This window comes from Daphnia magna, linkage group LG5 (assembly GCF_020631705.1).
Source record: "Daphnia magna isolate NIES linkage group LG5, ASM2063170v1.1, whole genome shotgun sequence".
In the NCBI taxonomy this organism is placed as follows: domain Eukaryota; kingdom Metazoa; phylum Arthropoda; class Branchiopoda; order Diplostraca; family Daphniidae; genus Daphnia; species Daphnia magna.
Genome location: NC_059186.1, coordinates 7,148,988 through 7,164,370, shown reverse-complemented (window position 1 = coordinate 7,164,370; position 15,383 = coordinate 7,148,988). Strand labels below are relative to the sequence as shown.

Here is a 15,383-nt window from a genome sequence, read left to right as displayed (position 1 = left end):
ACTCGAGGATGAAAAATCTCACTCAAAACAGTTCTGTGACCTTCAAATTTTTGAAGAAGTAGACATGGATGATTCTAGTTTGTACATTACTGAGAATATCGAAGAAGAATTTGACTTCTTCGATTCTGACAACGAGTCTCATGCTGGTGGTTATCTTTCGGAGGATAGCGATTGCGTAGAATCTTTCGACTTGGACGTTTTGGAAGAAGAAAGTATTCTAACGAATGAGCAAATTGTCACCTCTAAACTGCAAACTTGGTCCGAAGAAAGCGACATCCCCTTTGTTCACGTCGATACTCTTCTGAAATTATTAAATCAAGATGCTGGTCTTTCTTATCTGCCATTAACTGCTAGAACGTTGATGAACACCATGCGGGCAAAGATCAATCTAAGAACAGTGTTTCCCGGTAAATATTTTCATTATGGCATAGCAAAATATGTATTGTCTTTCTTGTCAAAGTTGCCAAAAAGGGAAATACCAAACAAAGTTATGCTTGTTATAAACATTGATGGAATTCCCCTTACCAAAATTAGCGGCAGCCAATTTTGGCCGATTCTTTGTTCTGTTTATGGTACTGATTTCGTGTTCGTTATTGGAATTTATCACGGATTTAAGAAGCCAGATTCTATCAACGATTTTCTTAAAGATTCATTGTTGAAATGATTGTATTAGAAAGCGAAGGTTTGATGTTTAAAAATAACGTCATCCCTGTATTTGTCCATGCCCTGATTTGTGACTCTCCTGCTAGAGCATTCGTCACTAGTGTTAAGGGACATAATGCCTATCACGGCTGTCCCAAGTGCGTAACAAAAGGTGTTAATTCATTCACAGTTGTAGGGAAACAGGGTGGTAGAGTCACTTTTCCCGAATTGAATGCAGTATTAAGAGATGACCAATCGTTTCGTTCTCGTTTACTTCCTGATCATCATAACTTTAAAGTAGAAAGATCTGATATTGAGAGGCTAAAAATGAATTTTTTAAAAAACATACCGCTTGATTACATGCATCTGGTCTGTCTCGGAGTAGAGAAAAAAATTACTTGAACGTTTATTTTTGGAAAACTCGACCGTACTAGATTGAGTCTTGTCAATAAAGCTAAGTTGTTCATTTACCTTGAGGGTATTAAAATTTACATTCCGTCAGAATTTCAACGTAAAACAAGAACCTTGGATGAATTTCCCCAAATGAAAGCAACTGAACACCGACTTCATTTATTGTACGTGTTTCCCGTGGCTTTAAGAAACATTTTACCCCCAATGATGTACAATCATTATCTTTTACTACATGTTGCAATTAAATTGCTTGTTAACGAAAAAGTTTGCAGAACATTTGTGTCTTACGCCGATTCTTTGCTCAAGGAGTTTGTTTCTCAGTGCCCCTCTATCTACGGAATAATTTCGTAACCTACAACACTCACAATCTCCAGCATTTAGCTGCTGATGTAGAAGTGTATGGCTGTCTAGATAAAATAAGCGCATTTAAATTTGAAAATAAATTGCAACTGATTAAAAATCAGTTGAAGTCATCAGTCAATCCTTTACAACAAGCTGTGCGTAGGTTAGACGAATCAGAAAAAAAAATTTTTGAATGCGCCTTTAATAAAAAAGAAACGCTCTGGCTTGTCTAGTAGCCACAGTGACGGTCCTAATATTAATCATCTCCTTGGGGAACAGTTTAAAAACTATGATTCCAAATTCCTTTGTTTCACTACCCGAAAGCCGGATCATTGTGTATTATTAAATGATAACACCATTGCATTGATTTCGAATTTTATTAAAACTCCACTTGGGGAAATTTGTTTCATCAGGAGAAAATATTTGTCTTATGAAAATCTTTACACCTATTCTCTTCCGTCAAAATCTATTCAGGGATATGTCGTAACAAATCTGTCACCTGAAATTCATTGTTGGACTATTAAGCGCGTTATACAGTCATGCGTGCAAGTTTCCTTAGCAGGCAAATGGGTCTATATCCTTTCATTTTGTTTTGACGGAAGGGATACTATGGTGCCTACCATACCCTCGTTTTTTTCCATTCTTATCTTCCTCTACGTCTCAGTCAATTTTCCTACTTTTAATTTGTCTTTCTTTTATTTTTTCGCGGGTTGCAAAGAAAGAGAAATTGGAATAGCATAAAGGGGTACGGTATGCACCAAACTATCCCCTCCATCAAAAAGAAATAGAAGGATATAAACACATTTGCCTGCTAAAGAAACTTCCACGCATGACTGTATGTAAATGCTTCCGTATACCGATGTCAATTCCTTTGGATGGAAATTGGTTTGTAACACCACTTTTAATGTCTTAATCCTTTGTGGAAAAATTTCAAGATGGTTAAAATATACAAATAGAATCTATTTACAGGCTGTTTATTATTGAAAGTTTAACTATTATAAATACGGTTCCTTAGTTTTTACGCACGTAGGCTATAAGATGAAAAACGACGATTTTATCAAAACCTAATGCTTACGTCGCAAGGACGTCTGTAAGGTTGCAATTTGCCTGGACGTTGATTGTAGACAAAAGAATTGGTCCCACCCATGTCCAGAGGATGTCATTTTAACAAAAAGTTGGATGAAGGACGTTTGGTACTGATTTCGTCTTCATGGGATTTCCAGTGGATATCACATGAGGACGAAATCAGTACCAAACAACGTCTGATCCCAATTTAAATTCTTAGAACATCCATGGGATATACCGATATAAACCTGATGGGATAAGAGTCCTTTATCCAGTGAAGACTAAGATCAGAAACATTATGGATATCTGAACTCTGTCCCACTAGGACGCGACCAAGACAGGATGAGGGGATAGATATGGGATATTCATGGGGCGAACGGTGTTGTAAGGGCAGGGCAATATTATTCATTGATGATGGCAGCCATAGATCCTGGGTCACCAGATCTATTTCTAAGTCGCTGAATTTGAAGATAGTAGCCGTGGAAAATATCGGGACGAGAGTCTTCAAACAAAGAAAACCAAATCCAGTAGAGCAAATCAACGCAGTGGAATTGGCAGTTCGGGGCACCTGGAAAGGAGCCCCACTCGTCAAAATAACAGCCCTGAAAACGGACTACATCGGAGACACTGGACTGGAGACACCCCTACTCCCACACAGTATTCGCAAGACACTTGTGGTTGGAAGACGAAAATATGGCTGACGACAGGTTTGAAACCAACAGCCAAGAAAAAGAAGTCAGCATTTTAATCGGAGTCGACCAAATGTTTGAGATCATTCCTAACGAACCGGCTATCCAAAGTCTGTGCGGCCTTAGAGCATACAACACAAAACTAGGTCGCATGATAGCTGGACCTTCGAAGGAAAAAAGATCGGAAAAAGAAAAGGCGATAATCCAGCAAATGCTACAATGCAGTAGCTTTTCCAATTATCAGACAGTATCATCGTACGCAGCCAGATGTCTCGATTCAGAATTTTATTTTACGAATCCCTCCGAAGATATGGAAGTAATGGAAGCCGGCAAGGAGGCCGAAGAATTTTCGCCCGCCCAGCCGAGGCCTATGGAAGAAATTTCCAGCCAGGAGCTCAACAATACTTCCAAAAACAAAAAGGAAAAACGGAAAATCGTAAAAGAAGAATTGAAGCGGCAAACGGACTTTGACTTATCTCTGTTCTGGAAGCTGGAACACTTCGCCATTTTGGACGATTGTGATGCAGTGGAGTCAGACGATGCTCTAAGCTCCTTTGGCGACAAAATCACCCGTCAAAAAGATGGGCGATACTGCACCCCAATCCCGTGGAAGATGGACAAATGGAGGCTAGAAAAGAATTTCCTGATGGCAAAAGGAAGACTGGAGAGTCTATTGAAAAGACTCAAAAGAACACCAGAGCTTCTATCGGCCTACCATAACGAAATAGACCAGCTGCACGTCCAAAACTCCGTAGAGGAGGCAGACCAGAACTACGAAGGACTCCACACTTATCTTTAACACCATCCTGTCATCCGACAGGACAAAAAGACCACGAAGTTTCGACCGGTATTTGATGGGGCGGCAAAATCGAAGTATGGCGTAAGCCTCAACGATGTCTTGGAAACCGGCCCGAACATAAACCCCGATCTGCTAGCCGTCTTAATGCGATTCCGTTTGAACAAAATCGCATGGATAGCAGACATCGAAAAAGCTTTTTTAAACATCGCCCTGCATCCTGAAGACGCCGAAGCTATCAGATTCCTGTGGATCACGGAGCCAAAAACGCCAAATTCGCCTCTAGTGGCATACAAGTGGAAACGAGTCCCATTTGGGCTCAGCTCCAGCCCAGTTTTGCTGCAAATTACCCTAAACAAGCACCTAGACGGCATGGAATGAATCTACTCCACCACAGTAAGACAGCTCAAGGAGCACATTTATGTTGACGACTACCTTGGAGGCACCGACAACATCTCCACAGCTAAAACCAGGATACAAGAGCCAAAATCCATCTTCCAGGAGGCAAAACTCAACATGCGAAGTTGGGTCACCAATGACAAAACAGTTTGCAAATTTCTCAATGAATAGGGGCTCATCAACCCCATAGTGAAAATTTTCACTCAGAAACTGGAAGAAGGTCAGCCTAAGGTCCTAGGGAATCGATGGAATACCGAATCCGACACCTTCCAATTCGATCCCGCACCTATCATCGAAGCTGCGACGGAATTAAGAGAACTAGTGACCAAAAGAAATATTTTAAGAATATCGGCAAGAGTATTCGATCTCATTGGGTTCTTAGCACCCACAACGCTCCTGCTGAAAATAATCTAACAGAAACTTTGGAAGCTGAAATTGACTGGGATGTGGAAGCGCCCTCTGATATACGCAAGACATGGATAGCAGCCATGACTGGGTTGAACGAGTTTGCCAAGTTAAAAATCCCACGTTGGATAGGCTACTCGAAAAGGGTCATACAAACTGCAGAAATTCATGTGTTCGGTGACGCATCCGAGGCCGCTTACGGATCCGTTGAATACGCAAGGCTCCAAACCCAAAACTGCGACACAATCCGCCTCTCCCAAAGAAAAAGGTCACCTTACCAAGATTGGAGCTATAAAGCTCACTTCTGGCGGCACGATTGGGAGAAAAACTCAAAAACTTTCTCCACATCGAATCGTGGCGAACAATATTCTGGGCTGACTCTCTAGTGGCACTTGGCTGGATCCGAGGAGACACAACAGGTGGAAACCATTCATCAGGAACCAAGTCGAAGCTATTAAGAAACTTTTTGGCCCAAATTGGTGGCGGCACTGTCCAGGCGTCCAGAATCCTGCGGATCTCATCTCGCGGGGATCGCCAGCCGTAACGCTGGTGGAACGGACCATCATGGCTGAAAGAAGACGAAACCAAATGGCCGGATTCAACGCCCGAGGTAGAAGAACCCAGTGTCCATGAAAGAATCGAAGTGGAAGCAAAATCGAAAACTGTCACCATGTCGGTAGCTTCCGTGGAGCCAGCCACTTCCGTGGAATGGCATCTGGATCGAATTCCGTCTTGGAATCGACTACTCAGAAGAACTGCTTGGATACTGAGATTCGCCTCCAAAAACCGCCCCACAAACGCCACACAAGTGAAGACTCCAATCAAGACAGTAGACGGAAAACAGATAATGGTAGAACATCTAAAAGTAGAGGAACTGACGAAGGCGGAGCTACTTATTTATAGGCAGCTCCAAAAAGAAGCTTTTCCCAAGACGTTTCAGGATCTGCAAGAAGGGTGGCAACCGCACCATAAGGAGAAAATTGCCGCACTCCGACCCATGTGGGACGCAAGAGACAAGTTGATTAGAATAACAGGAAGAGTAGAGCTAGCGCTAAGAGACAGGGACATTGAACCCACCATCTTGCTTCCCGCTCAACATCCAGTCGTCAAACTAATCATCCAAGATCGACACGTCTCGCTAAAACACGCTGGAGTTAAAACCACCCTATCGGATCTAAGAGAACGTTTTTGGATCATCAAAGGACACCAACAGACCAAATCAGTCTGGCACGCCTGCGTCAAGTGCCAACGGCTATCTTCACCGCCATTCAGAGAAATAGCTGCACCTCTACCGATTAATCGACTGAAACAAGCGAAAGCCTTCGAAATCACGGGTGTTGATTTCGCAGGGCCGCTGTATTACAAACACCCAATATTGCGTAAGAAACGCAAGCAACCGAATCCTACATCCTCCACGGATCCCTCGTCAACGGATGGTTCGGCTTTGGAGCCTACGGTAGAGCCTCCAGCCTCCAGCGTTGAAGAACCTCCAACCACAGAACCAACGGAGGAAAACGAAAAAACCTCCATTTGGGCGAATCCTCAGCAAAAAAGAAAGGCATAATTAAACAGCCGAAGAGCTATGCCTGCCTATTTACTTGTGCTGTAACGAGGGCCGTCCATCTGGAGCTAACAAAAACGGTGGCCGCGCGCGACTTCCTCCTCGAATTTCGAAGATTTTCCGCCAGGAGGGGTAGCGTCTCCATCATGTATTCGGACAATGCCCAAACATTTAGATGCGTCTCGAAACATTTGAAAGTCTTAAGATCCGACCCAGCGACCCACGACCTTCTGGCAATGCGGAAAACCGAATAGATTTTCTCGGCCAGCCTAGCCCCATGGTGATGAGGGTTCTGGGAGCGCATGGTGCGGACGATGAAGGATTTGTTGAGGCGTTCCAATGATCGTGCATGTTCGGAAAACGACGAGCTAGAGGTTTGTCTCATTGAAACCGAGAACGTGGTGAATGCACAGCCACTCACCTACGTGGCAGAAGGGAGCGAAGACCCGCTCCCCATCATCCCGAACCAGTTTCTCAACAATAGGCGTTCGAACTGCACTCCGCCGGAGCCAGCCGAAAACCTCATGGCTCCCAACGCAACCAATTTAAAACTGCTGGAAATGGATCGTCAACGTAAGGAGTATATCAGCGACATCTGTGAACGACGACGCCGAACGGGAACCTTATCAACCGCACCATTCAATCGCTACACCCCTTAGAGCTCTGTGAGGATCAGCCGGTCGACGTCGAAATTCCACCTACGCCAGAGCTGGAATTAGAACCAGAAGAAGCAACTCCACCCGTGGCCGCCACGGATCCAGTCGAGCAGGAAGAGCCGTGGACCACGGGCTCTGGTGGGGAATGTGTTGGGAATATACCTCGTTCCCAACATTCGACAACACGAGTTGGACGACGGACGCGACTTCCATCACGTTTTAATTTATATGATTTGGGTGGCCCTCGCTAGGAGGCCACCATCTTACAATTTATTCTTTGTAGCCCCGCCCCTCGGCCTACCGGCCGGAAAATGTACAGGGCAAGGGGCAGTTAGTTACTGAATATACCTCACACAGTCGAGACAACAGCCAGTGCTCCCGTGTTTTCTTACTTTCAGCTTTATATTTTCATCTTTACTAAGGTAAGTTCAGTCACGGGCTGAACTAAATCTTACAGCAAGTTTGCAATAGGATTCTGAATATTCTGTTGCATTGGTAAGTTCGGTAAATCCAGACAAGTTTCTTCTGGTTCAAATTCCTTTCTACAAAAGTACATTGAAAAAAGATTCATTACTTCTTTTTAAAAATTTTGTTCTGTCTCTCTTACCTTTTATCCCCAAATAAATTGGTAATAGAAATATCATTACAGTGTTTCTTAACTTTGCGATTATTACCCTTTAGACTTCTTTTCCGACTCTCGGCCTTAAACCTATAATTATAGGCGTTGCTTCATAATCAATGGATTCGTTTACGCGAACTCTGATTTCTTGGGTGAAGTAGGTACAGACTTTTCTTTATTTGATAAAGGTACAAACACTCTGCTTGGTTGTACAAATCTGACTATTTTGTTTTTCACACCAATGCAAGACCTACCTAAAGAGCTATAGAAAAGAAACAAAGATGATAACATTTAAGAAATCAGCCCATGTTACTAGAACTTAGTAGGTTATTCCACAAATACCTTTCAACAGACTTCACGCTGTCAATATTTTTCATCAGTTGATCTACCGAATTCCCCTCCAGCATTGAACATGATGGTAAACTACGATAAGATGAAATCACGTTATTTTCCAATACACTAATTAGCAACTTTTAATCGTAAATTAACATACCTGTCTGACAATCGGTCAGTATTTTGATTTCTGCTTGTTATTTTTCTGGGATATGTGGTCAGTCTTTGCTATTTTGTATAAAACACATCGTCACATATTTGTTTTTAAAGCAAATGATTAAAAAAAAGTTATTATAATAAATTCAGTTACCTCTGCAATTGTATTTTGTTGCTTTAATTTCACTGACTTATTTCTATTCAAACTACTTCGACGCGGCATTACACTGTTTTGTTTTTAACTAATTATATTATTTCTAACAAATCAATAACAAATGACCAAAACCAACAAGGAACATGTGTAATAATAACTTTTTTATTTATGCTGTCGTCTGCTTTGTAACAAAACAACGCTGAAAAAGTAGCTGCCATTTATTTCTTATATCATTTTAATATTTAACTCCTCTTAGGAAATATGTCATGCTAATCACATGAAGACGTATTCAAAATATTTTTATTCATAGTTATTAATCTATATTATTCTTTCCAGAATCAGTTCTTAGTACCGTAAGATAACCCAATCTCCATCTATAGAGCTTAGCAGGCGAATTTCATTCGTTTTCACTTTTCCCTCCAACCCAAACTGCCTCACCCTAAATCCCTTCGGGAAACTGAAAAAGTTTGAACACGTTAATGGTGTCGTTTGGTTGACGCCTTGATAGCGTCTTTAAAAAATGGTGAATAAATTGTGCTTCGTCGATGATTGTCAAACTCAAAGTGATCAAGAAAATGGCCCTGTCACATTCTTCCGTCCACCAAAGGATAATTTTGACAAATGGAAAAAGAAAAAAAAAAACACTTTTGCAAAGTTCTCGTCTATGCTGGAAGCATTTTGCTGAGGAAGACATCGTTAAGGGGAAAATGATAGGAGAAGAATTTGTCCACCAGGAACGATGGTGCATTAAAAAAGGCGCTAAGCCAAAGCATCTTCTAGGTATATTAGAATTATGTTGCCCTTTAGATATTTTTCGATCACTTAAATTTTCTACTCACAGACACTGCTACAAGAACAAGAAATATTCATCGACCACTGACAACTTTGAGTACAAATCAAGGTAATGAACATTTGTATTTGATTTAAGTAAGATTTGCTGATTATGACATGTTACTTCTCTCCTTCAGTTGTGAAGAAGAAACATTATTCAAGATCAAAGAACATTTCTTACATTTTGGGTTTTCCATGTAGAGAATCCTCCGCTGTTGTCTCAAACAATACCATCACACAATGTAGCTCAAACCCAATTGACGTGTCATTGCCACTTGACTCTGCCAACATTTCTATTACGTCACAGCCAGAACACATACGATAGAATTAAATGGCCATTCAACAGCTGATGTGCCTTTTTTTTAGCAAGTTAACCTGGCTGAGGCTTCTGTTGGATGTAATGATAATTGCATCTTGTCTTTAACTTCATGGAATTTGTTGCCACTAAAAAATTTTTTTTACGATCTAGATGCAGATTCTGCCATAGATGCACTTGCCTTTCAATCTTTACAAAAGAATGTGAAACTTCCATCTAACTCTTGGAACTGGAATTATTACGGCAAAACCGCTGCCTGCATGACATGGTTGGATACCGATTATGGAAATGTTGTGATAAAGACACTAACAGTTCTATCAATAACAAGGTTGCCCTACCACATTGGAGGTAAACTAGTTTAATTGCCGAATGGCAAATGTAGCTATCGCGACTATGACGAACTAAGTGGTTTTATCAAAACCCTCGACCGCCAGAATGTGTGCAAAGGAATCGCGAATTCTTTGGTAGTGAACGTTACGGAAAAATTCGCTTTTTCAAGGGATGGCGATGTTTCTCGGTCGTCACGCTGTAGTTCTTTATCAAATCCGAACAGTGAGCTTTGCACTGGATGTTCGAAGGCTCTGAGGTACATCAGGACGAGAAGCGTCATTAACAAAAATAGAGTGATTTGAAAGAGGAAGCTGGCTGTGAAGAATAAAAAAATTAGGCGAATGAAGTCACGAGAAGTGGTCTGAATCACTTCTTGTCGGTGTGGTTTGAAGGATCGTGAAACTAAATGAGTTTTAATCGGTAAACTATAAGCTCTACATTTGAAAAAAATTGCAGAAATGGATAGCTCTTGATAAGATCTATCCATTTGTGTAAAATTATCGCATTAAAAAATTTTACTAGGGTAAACCGATTTACAATTTTTTGTTTAGGTCGGTGCGGTTTCACGGGTATCGGGTAGCCCCCACCTCCCTGATATATGTAAAACTAACTGTTTTTCCGCAAATAATTTTTTGCGGAAAAACTATAAGCCCAAATTAAATGAATTTTACAGATATCAATAGCCCTCATCAAGATCTATCTATTTCTATTACAAAAAATTGAACAAATGTTCATAGAAAAAAAATTGAAAAAGGATTATATTTTTTACTTTTGTCAATAAAGCAGTAAAACATCCTACGTTGAACGTTCTCCACAAATGAAAAAAGGGGCGTACAACAGTTATCGTCTGCTGTAAAGAGCTAAAACAGACTAGGTCAACACAGTTGATGTCTCCTTATTTTGTTCTACAATCTAATTAATAATTGTTCTTCATTCGCGCTTCGCGCTCACTAAAACAATTTTTAATTGTATTTCAAAAATTAGTTCGACTTCAACTGTGATTTTAAAGCACCTAATAACCTAACATCTATATTGAAGACCCCGTCATTATTAATTTTGCTACCGTCGGTTCCGCAACTTCCCGGCAATAGAATCTTGAAAAGTTGGACTCCGAGGCCCAATCCGCTGCGCTCAATATCGATTGAATGGGCACGCCAAGCGTCGCTGCTTTGGACGCTGCCGCGCCCCTTGTCGAGTGCGCCGAAAAGGTGGACGTATCTACACTTGCTTTTTCCAGTTGTTTCTTAATCCACCTAGCTACCGTTGACCCGCTAACGGGTTTGTGAGGTTTCACCGAGCCAATGAGCAGGCGGTGCTCGTTAATTCCACTTCTCAGGGTGTCTGTTGAATGAACATAAAGGCCTAGACAGGGGACCGGATCGATTGATGGATCCTGGAGTTTCGTCACATTAAGTGACCTAAGTGGCCGAGCTCTTTGGGATTTCCTTGGTTTGCAAAGAGAGAAATTAACTGAGTTTTCCGAAAATATTACCGACTTCCTATCGATGGAGGCCAACTCCGAAACTCTTGACATAGTGGCCAATGATAAAAGAGTAACTAATTTGCAGGCTAGTGGGAGTAGGCCGAGGTCTTCACTTGGGACCGTTTTGAAATAGTTCAGCACGGTATTCAAGTCCCACGTCTTCGAATATTTGGGCTTCGGGGGATTACTATTAAAAATCCCTTTCATCAGTTCAAGAACGAGCGGGTGGCAACCTATATCGAAGCCTTCAATTTGATCATTTGTGCCAGACAACATTGAGCGAAAAACATTAATTGTGCTGTACGCCTTCCCTGATTCAAACCATGGACTACTTTATATTAAGGACTGGACTCAGTCCAATCTCGCCGTGTTAATGCCTGTCCGGTAGGCTTTTTTACAGCAAAATAATTAAAAAATACCATTATATTGAGTTTTTAAAGACGAATTCAGCTACATTGTAATTTTTAATGTAAACTTAGGGGGAAAAAAGATATTAACGTTTATTTTATCGGAGTAGGGGAAGAAAGTCGACTTGACTCATACGCCATCTACCCGCCAAACGGCCTAAGTTTTTACTTAGTGTTGTGAGTGTGTTTGAAGGCTGGAAGTGAAGTTAAATATTGTAAACAAAGTGACTTAGACATTCGCAATTCCGTGTTTTTTTAAATTATATGTTTCCATTGGTCATCATTGTATTGATATATAAATGTTGGTGGACGTGTATTGGCATTTGCTGCGAGAAGTGTCGATTCGTGAAACTGAAAGCTGAAGAATTACGGAAGTTTCTTTATGTGCTGCAATTGTGTATGTAATTCCAAACACACCTACGGTTATTTAAAGGTAACCTATTAGGTGACTGCAGTTGTATTCCTTGACAGGAATATTCAAGATCCGACAATGGTAATGCCATATTACCCCACGCAGGTGAACAAAGGAACATTGTCAACCTCATAGTGGGTTAGAGATAAACAAATAAGGTATCAACAATTCTACATTTATGTTGTTAGCGTATTGTATTTCCTGTTGTTAATCTTATTTTTTGACACAGTGGGAGCCTTCGTTTGACAATCTGTTGCTGTGGCTGCGTAAGCATTTAGCATAGGAGTTATGAACTTCCACAACACCAGAATTGCAAGTCGTCCATTATGTTTATGTGAAGGAGGCAGTTGTTGTCCACGCTTACAGCAAAACGTCGCACAGCCAGAAACGTGTGGCACAAGAAAAGTGACAAGATCTTCACGAATCTTTTTGTGTTGAGTAATTTTGTCATGGAACCTTCAACAAATCTGTAAATGGTCCACATCCTTTCCACAAATTCCTTTGAAGGTATATTCAGTCCGCCACGATCTAGTATTACACTTACATTTAATACGATAATCAACGTAATTGCAATTTTTTTATACCTAGGCACTCATTCAAAGTGTTGACAGCGTCTGCTTCCGGGTCGTTGATGTTGGTGTGCCTAAGACCTTCCTTGCATTCTACGCATATTTCGCGTTCCTCAAGAACTAGTAGAAGAAATCCAGCGGTCACTGCAGTCGACAATTTATCGTCGCATTCTCTATCTGTCCCGTAAACTAAAATAAATTATTAAAATTGATCACGTTAATAACTTTTTTAATAAATTCAGATGTAAGGTTTATGGGGAAAACTGAAGTACCTGCTGGACGTTTCAACTCATCTAGCACAGCAAGCTGTTCGGCTTCAAGTTGGAGGAGGACGTCGAGAGCTCTCTTCTTAGGGACTTTCACGGAAGTTGCACGTAAGAATTTTTTGTTGGCTCTTTGCTGCTTTTCTCGTGTTAGGGAAACGTTGCAATTAATTGCACAGTACGTTATTCCCGTTCTCAGCAATTTCTCTACCCCGTAAATGGCCGCTTTCGCTTCCATGTTGTAGTTTCCTCCGTTTGCCTGACGCAAAGCGCTAAACTTTCTCTCAAGGTTATCGCTATTGAATTTCCGAGTCAGGACGAATTTAAATCCGGCAGTATCCAGCAAATAGGAAATTTTTGCTATCGTTGATTTCGTTGTAATTTCAATCGCTGCAAATGTTTCTGCAGTGAGGAAATGTTCTTTGTCGATGACAGATTTTTTCCAGTCGATTAGCCATTGCAAAAGTCTTGTAGCCATTTGACTCTCGCGTCTGCGCTAGAATAAAAAGGCGCTTTATTTGGAAGCCTTTGATATTTCCCTTGTGTTAGGTTCGAGATGTCGTGTATTTCGAACCATTTTATCATCTTGCACATGAACGAAATAGTTTCCTCCGAGCCCATAAATCCGGATGTATGTCTTCTGCGTAGCGCTTCTAGCGCAGCTACCATAGGCCTGCTGAATATGTCCAATGCCCTTTGAACGTTTTGACGTTCAATTGTAGTTGGCTCTAGGTGTCTTTTACTTAGTTTCTTCACGAATTTCAGCACCATGAGTTTCTGTTTGAAGTGTAATCTTTTGATGAACTCAAACCTTATTGGTTTTCCCTTTCTTTTCAGAGGGCGATCGATGAACTGATTTCGCACATTTTTTATAATATGCGACGAATAAAAACTTAAGAAAAGTTTCCGGTTTGCATCATTCGGATGTGGGATAACATGCGAAAGAATTCTGTCTGGATTGATCATTTTGAACATTTTTGTGTTTGTCGATGCGTTGTCCGCCACTGCGCCTACCACAACAAACCCAATCCGCTCAACCTCTTCTATTACGTGTAGCGTCAACTTGCTCAGCTCTTCTGCTGTCATCTTGTTGACTAGAAAATATCCAACGATGATACAGAAAGAGTTGGCAAGGCCATTAATTGCAAACGTAAGCAATTTATTAGCTAGCTTCTCTTTATCCTTAGCTTCAACGATGCCGGCCATGTCGACGTGGCCCACAAGCTTGTCGGCATGTTTAACGTAGGTCTCATTTGGTTTAATTGCCACTTCATCCAAGGCGATGTTCACATGTATCCCAAGTCCGCCTACCAGCTCTTCAATTTTGGCTTTCATTGCTTCCTTGACGATGTCTGTAACACCAACATCCATTGTCGATGAGCCGAGGTAGCTTCGAAGTGTTTTAGGGGAAGGAAGGATGACCATCCCGGATTTGCGAAGGCATTCGTAAGCTCCCGGACTTCTAGCTTGTAGAATTATGCATTGCCGGATCACCTCTTGGTGCCATCTGTAACCATTTTTCGATTTCTTCGTTTTATTTTTCATTTGATCCATCATGAAACAGCTCCATGGGTCTCCTTCTGTACTTTCTTTTTCATTGATTTAATGAGATTCATCTCGGGGCAAGTGAGGCCTGAAATGGTATTCTCCAAATCACTTATTCTGTTTTCTAGCTTGCCCCTATTTTTTTCAGCCGGACAATTTGTTTTTGCAAGCGCCTAACCTTTTTGGTAGTTTCAGATCATTTTCCGTCGAAGAAGCTGGTTTCGGTCGCAGAAGTGCATCATTGTCAGAGTCCGGTGTTTCCAAATGGTCCAATTCATTTTCTTGGAAGTCAGAATCAGTATCACAGTCTTCCTGCGAACTGAGTTCCCAATCGGAATTAGTATCAGAACTATTTGACGAACTCCAAGCGCACTCGGAATCAGAATCACAGCTATTGGACGCACTCCATTCGCACTCAGAGTCAGAATTAAAGCTTGTGGAAGAACTATAATGGCAGCCGGAATCGGAGTGATGCGATGATATATGGAAATCTCCTTCACTTTCGGACAACTTTGACGCGCTTATGTCACGGACGGGACCGCTGTCATTAGCGCTATCCTTTTCTTCATCACCGGAACCGTTAACAGCAATATGATTGGGAGGATTATGTATTTCTTGCACGCCGACAACAGCGTCTTCTGAAACGGGTAAGTCACCTATAACACCATTTAACAATTAAAATTAAGGAATCGGACTGTTAAATTTTTAGCTGTGTAATTTATTACCGTCAAATTCGTGCGTTACTACATAAGACAATCGAATTTTTTTCGTTGGTGGTTCCAATAACTCTTCTTCTAATGGAGGAGTACCACTATTATTTGGTGCATCAAAGACACCAACAAAAATTGATGGCACCGCATTAGATAGCAGTTTCGGGTTTTCGGACACTGAATGGCTACGAAAACTTTCGTCGCCGAAATGCATTCCGCATACCACCGCATTTTGTAATTTACAATGTTTTCTAATTGGCCGTAACCCGGAATGGCTATCGATTACAGA

The 15,383-nt window shown here is 41.3% G+C and overlaps 2 protein-coding genes and 2 long non-coding RNA genes across 4 annotated transcripts; 1 reads left to right on the top strand and 3 right to left on the bottom strand.

The window, feature by feature from the left end:
- Window positions 1–7,437: 7,437 nt before the first annotated feature.
- LOC116922394 lies at window positions 7,438–8,137 on the bottom strand. Its single transcript, XR_004394003.2, has 3 exons — window positions 8,079–8,137; window positions 7,928–8,008; window positions 7,438–7,847 (listed from the first exon to the last, which is right to left on the bottom strand). It is a non-coding gene; the product is annotated as an uncharacterized LOC116922394 (long non-coding RNA).
- A 532-nt stretch (window positions 8,138–8,669) lies between these two features.
- Window positions 8,670–10,210, top strand: LOC116934897. Its single transcript, XR_006646682.1, has 4 exons — window positions 8,670–9,008; window positions 9,070–9,129; window positions 9,197–9,456; window positions 9,529–10,210. It is a non-coding gene; the product is annotated as an uncharacterized LOC116934897 (long non-coding RNA).
- Window positions 10,211–12,293: 2,083 nt separating this feature from the next.
- Window positions 12,294–14,393, bottom strand: LOC123472646. The gene is given in 5 exon segments (XM_045174523.1): window positions 12,294–12,535; window positions 12,592–12,765; window positions 12,849–13,301; window positions 13,304–13,643; window positions 13,890–14,393. Coding segments are annotated over 5 exon segments (1,713 nt in total).
- Window positions 14,394–14,528: 135 nt separating this feature from the next.
- Window positions 14,529–15,308, bottom strand: LOC123472645 (suppressor protein SRP40-like). The gene is made up of 2 exons (XM_045174522.1): window positions 15,110–15,308; window positions 14,529–15,040 (listed from the first exon to the last, which is right to left on the bottom strand). Exons 1-2 carry the CDS (start codon window positions 15,306–15,308, stop codon window positions 14,529–14,531), a joined length of 711 nt encoding a protein of 236 aa, XP_045030457.1.
- Between the last annotated feature and the right edge of the window lie 75 nt (window positions 15,309–15,383).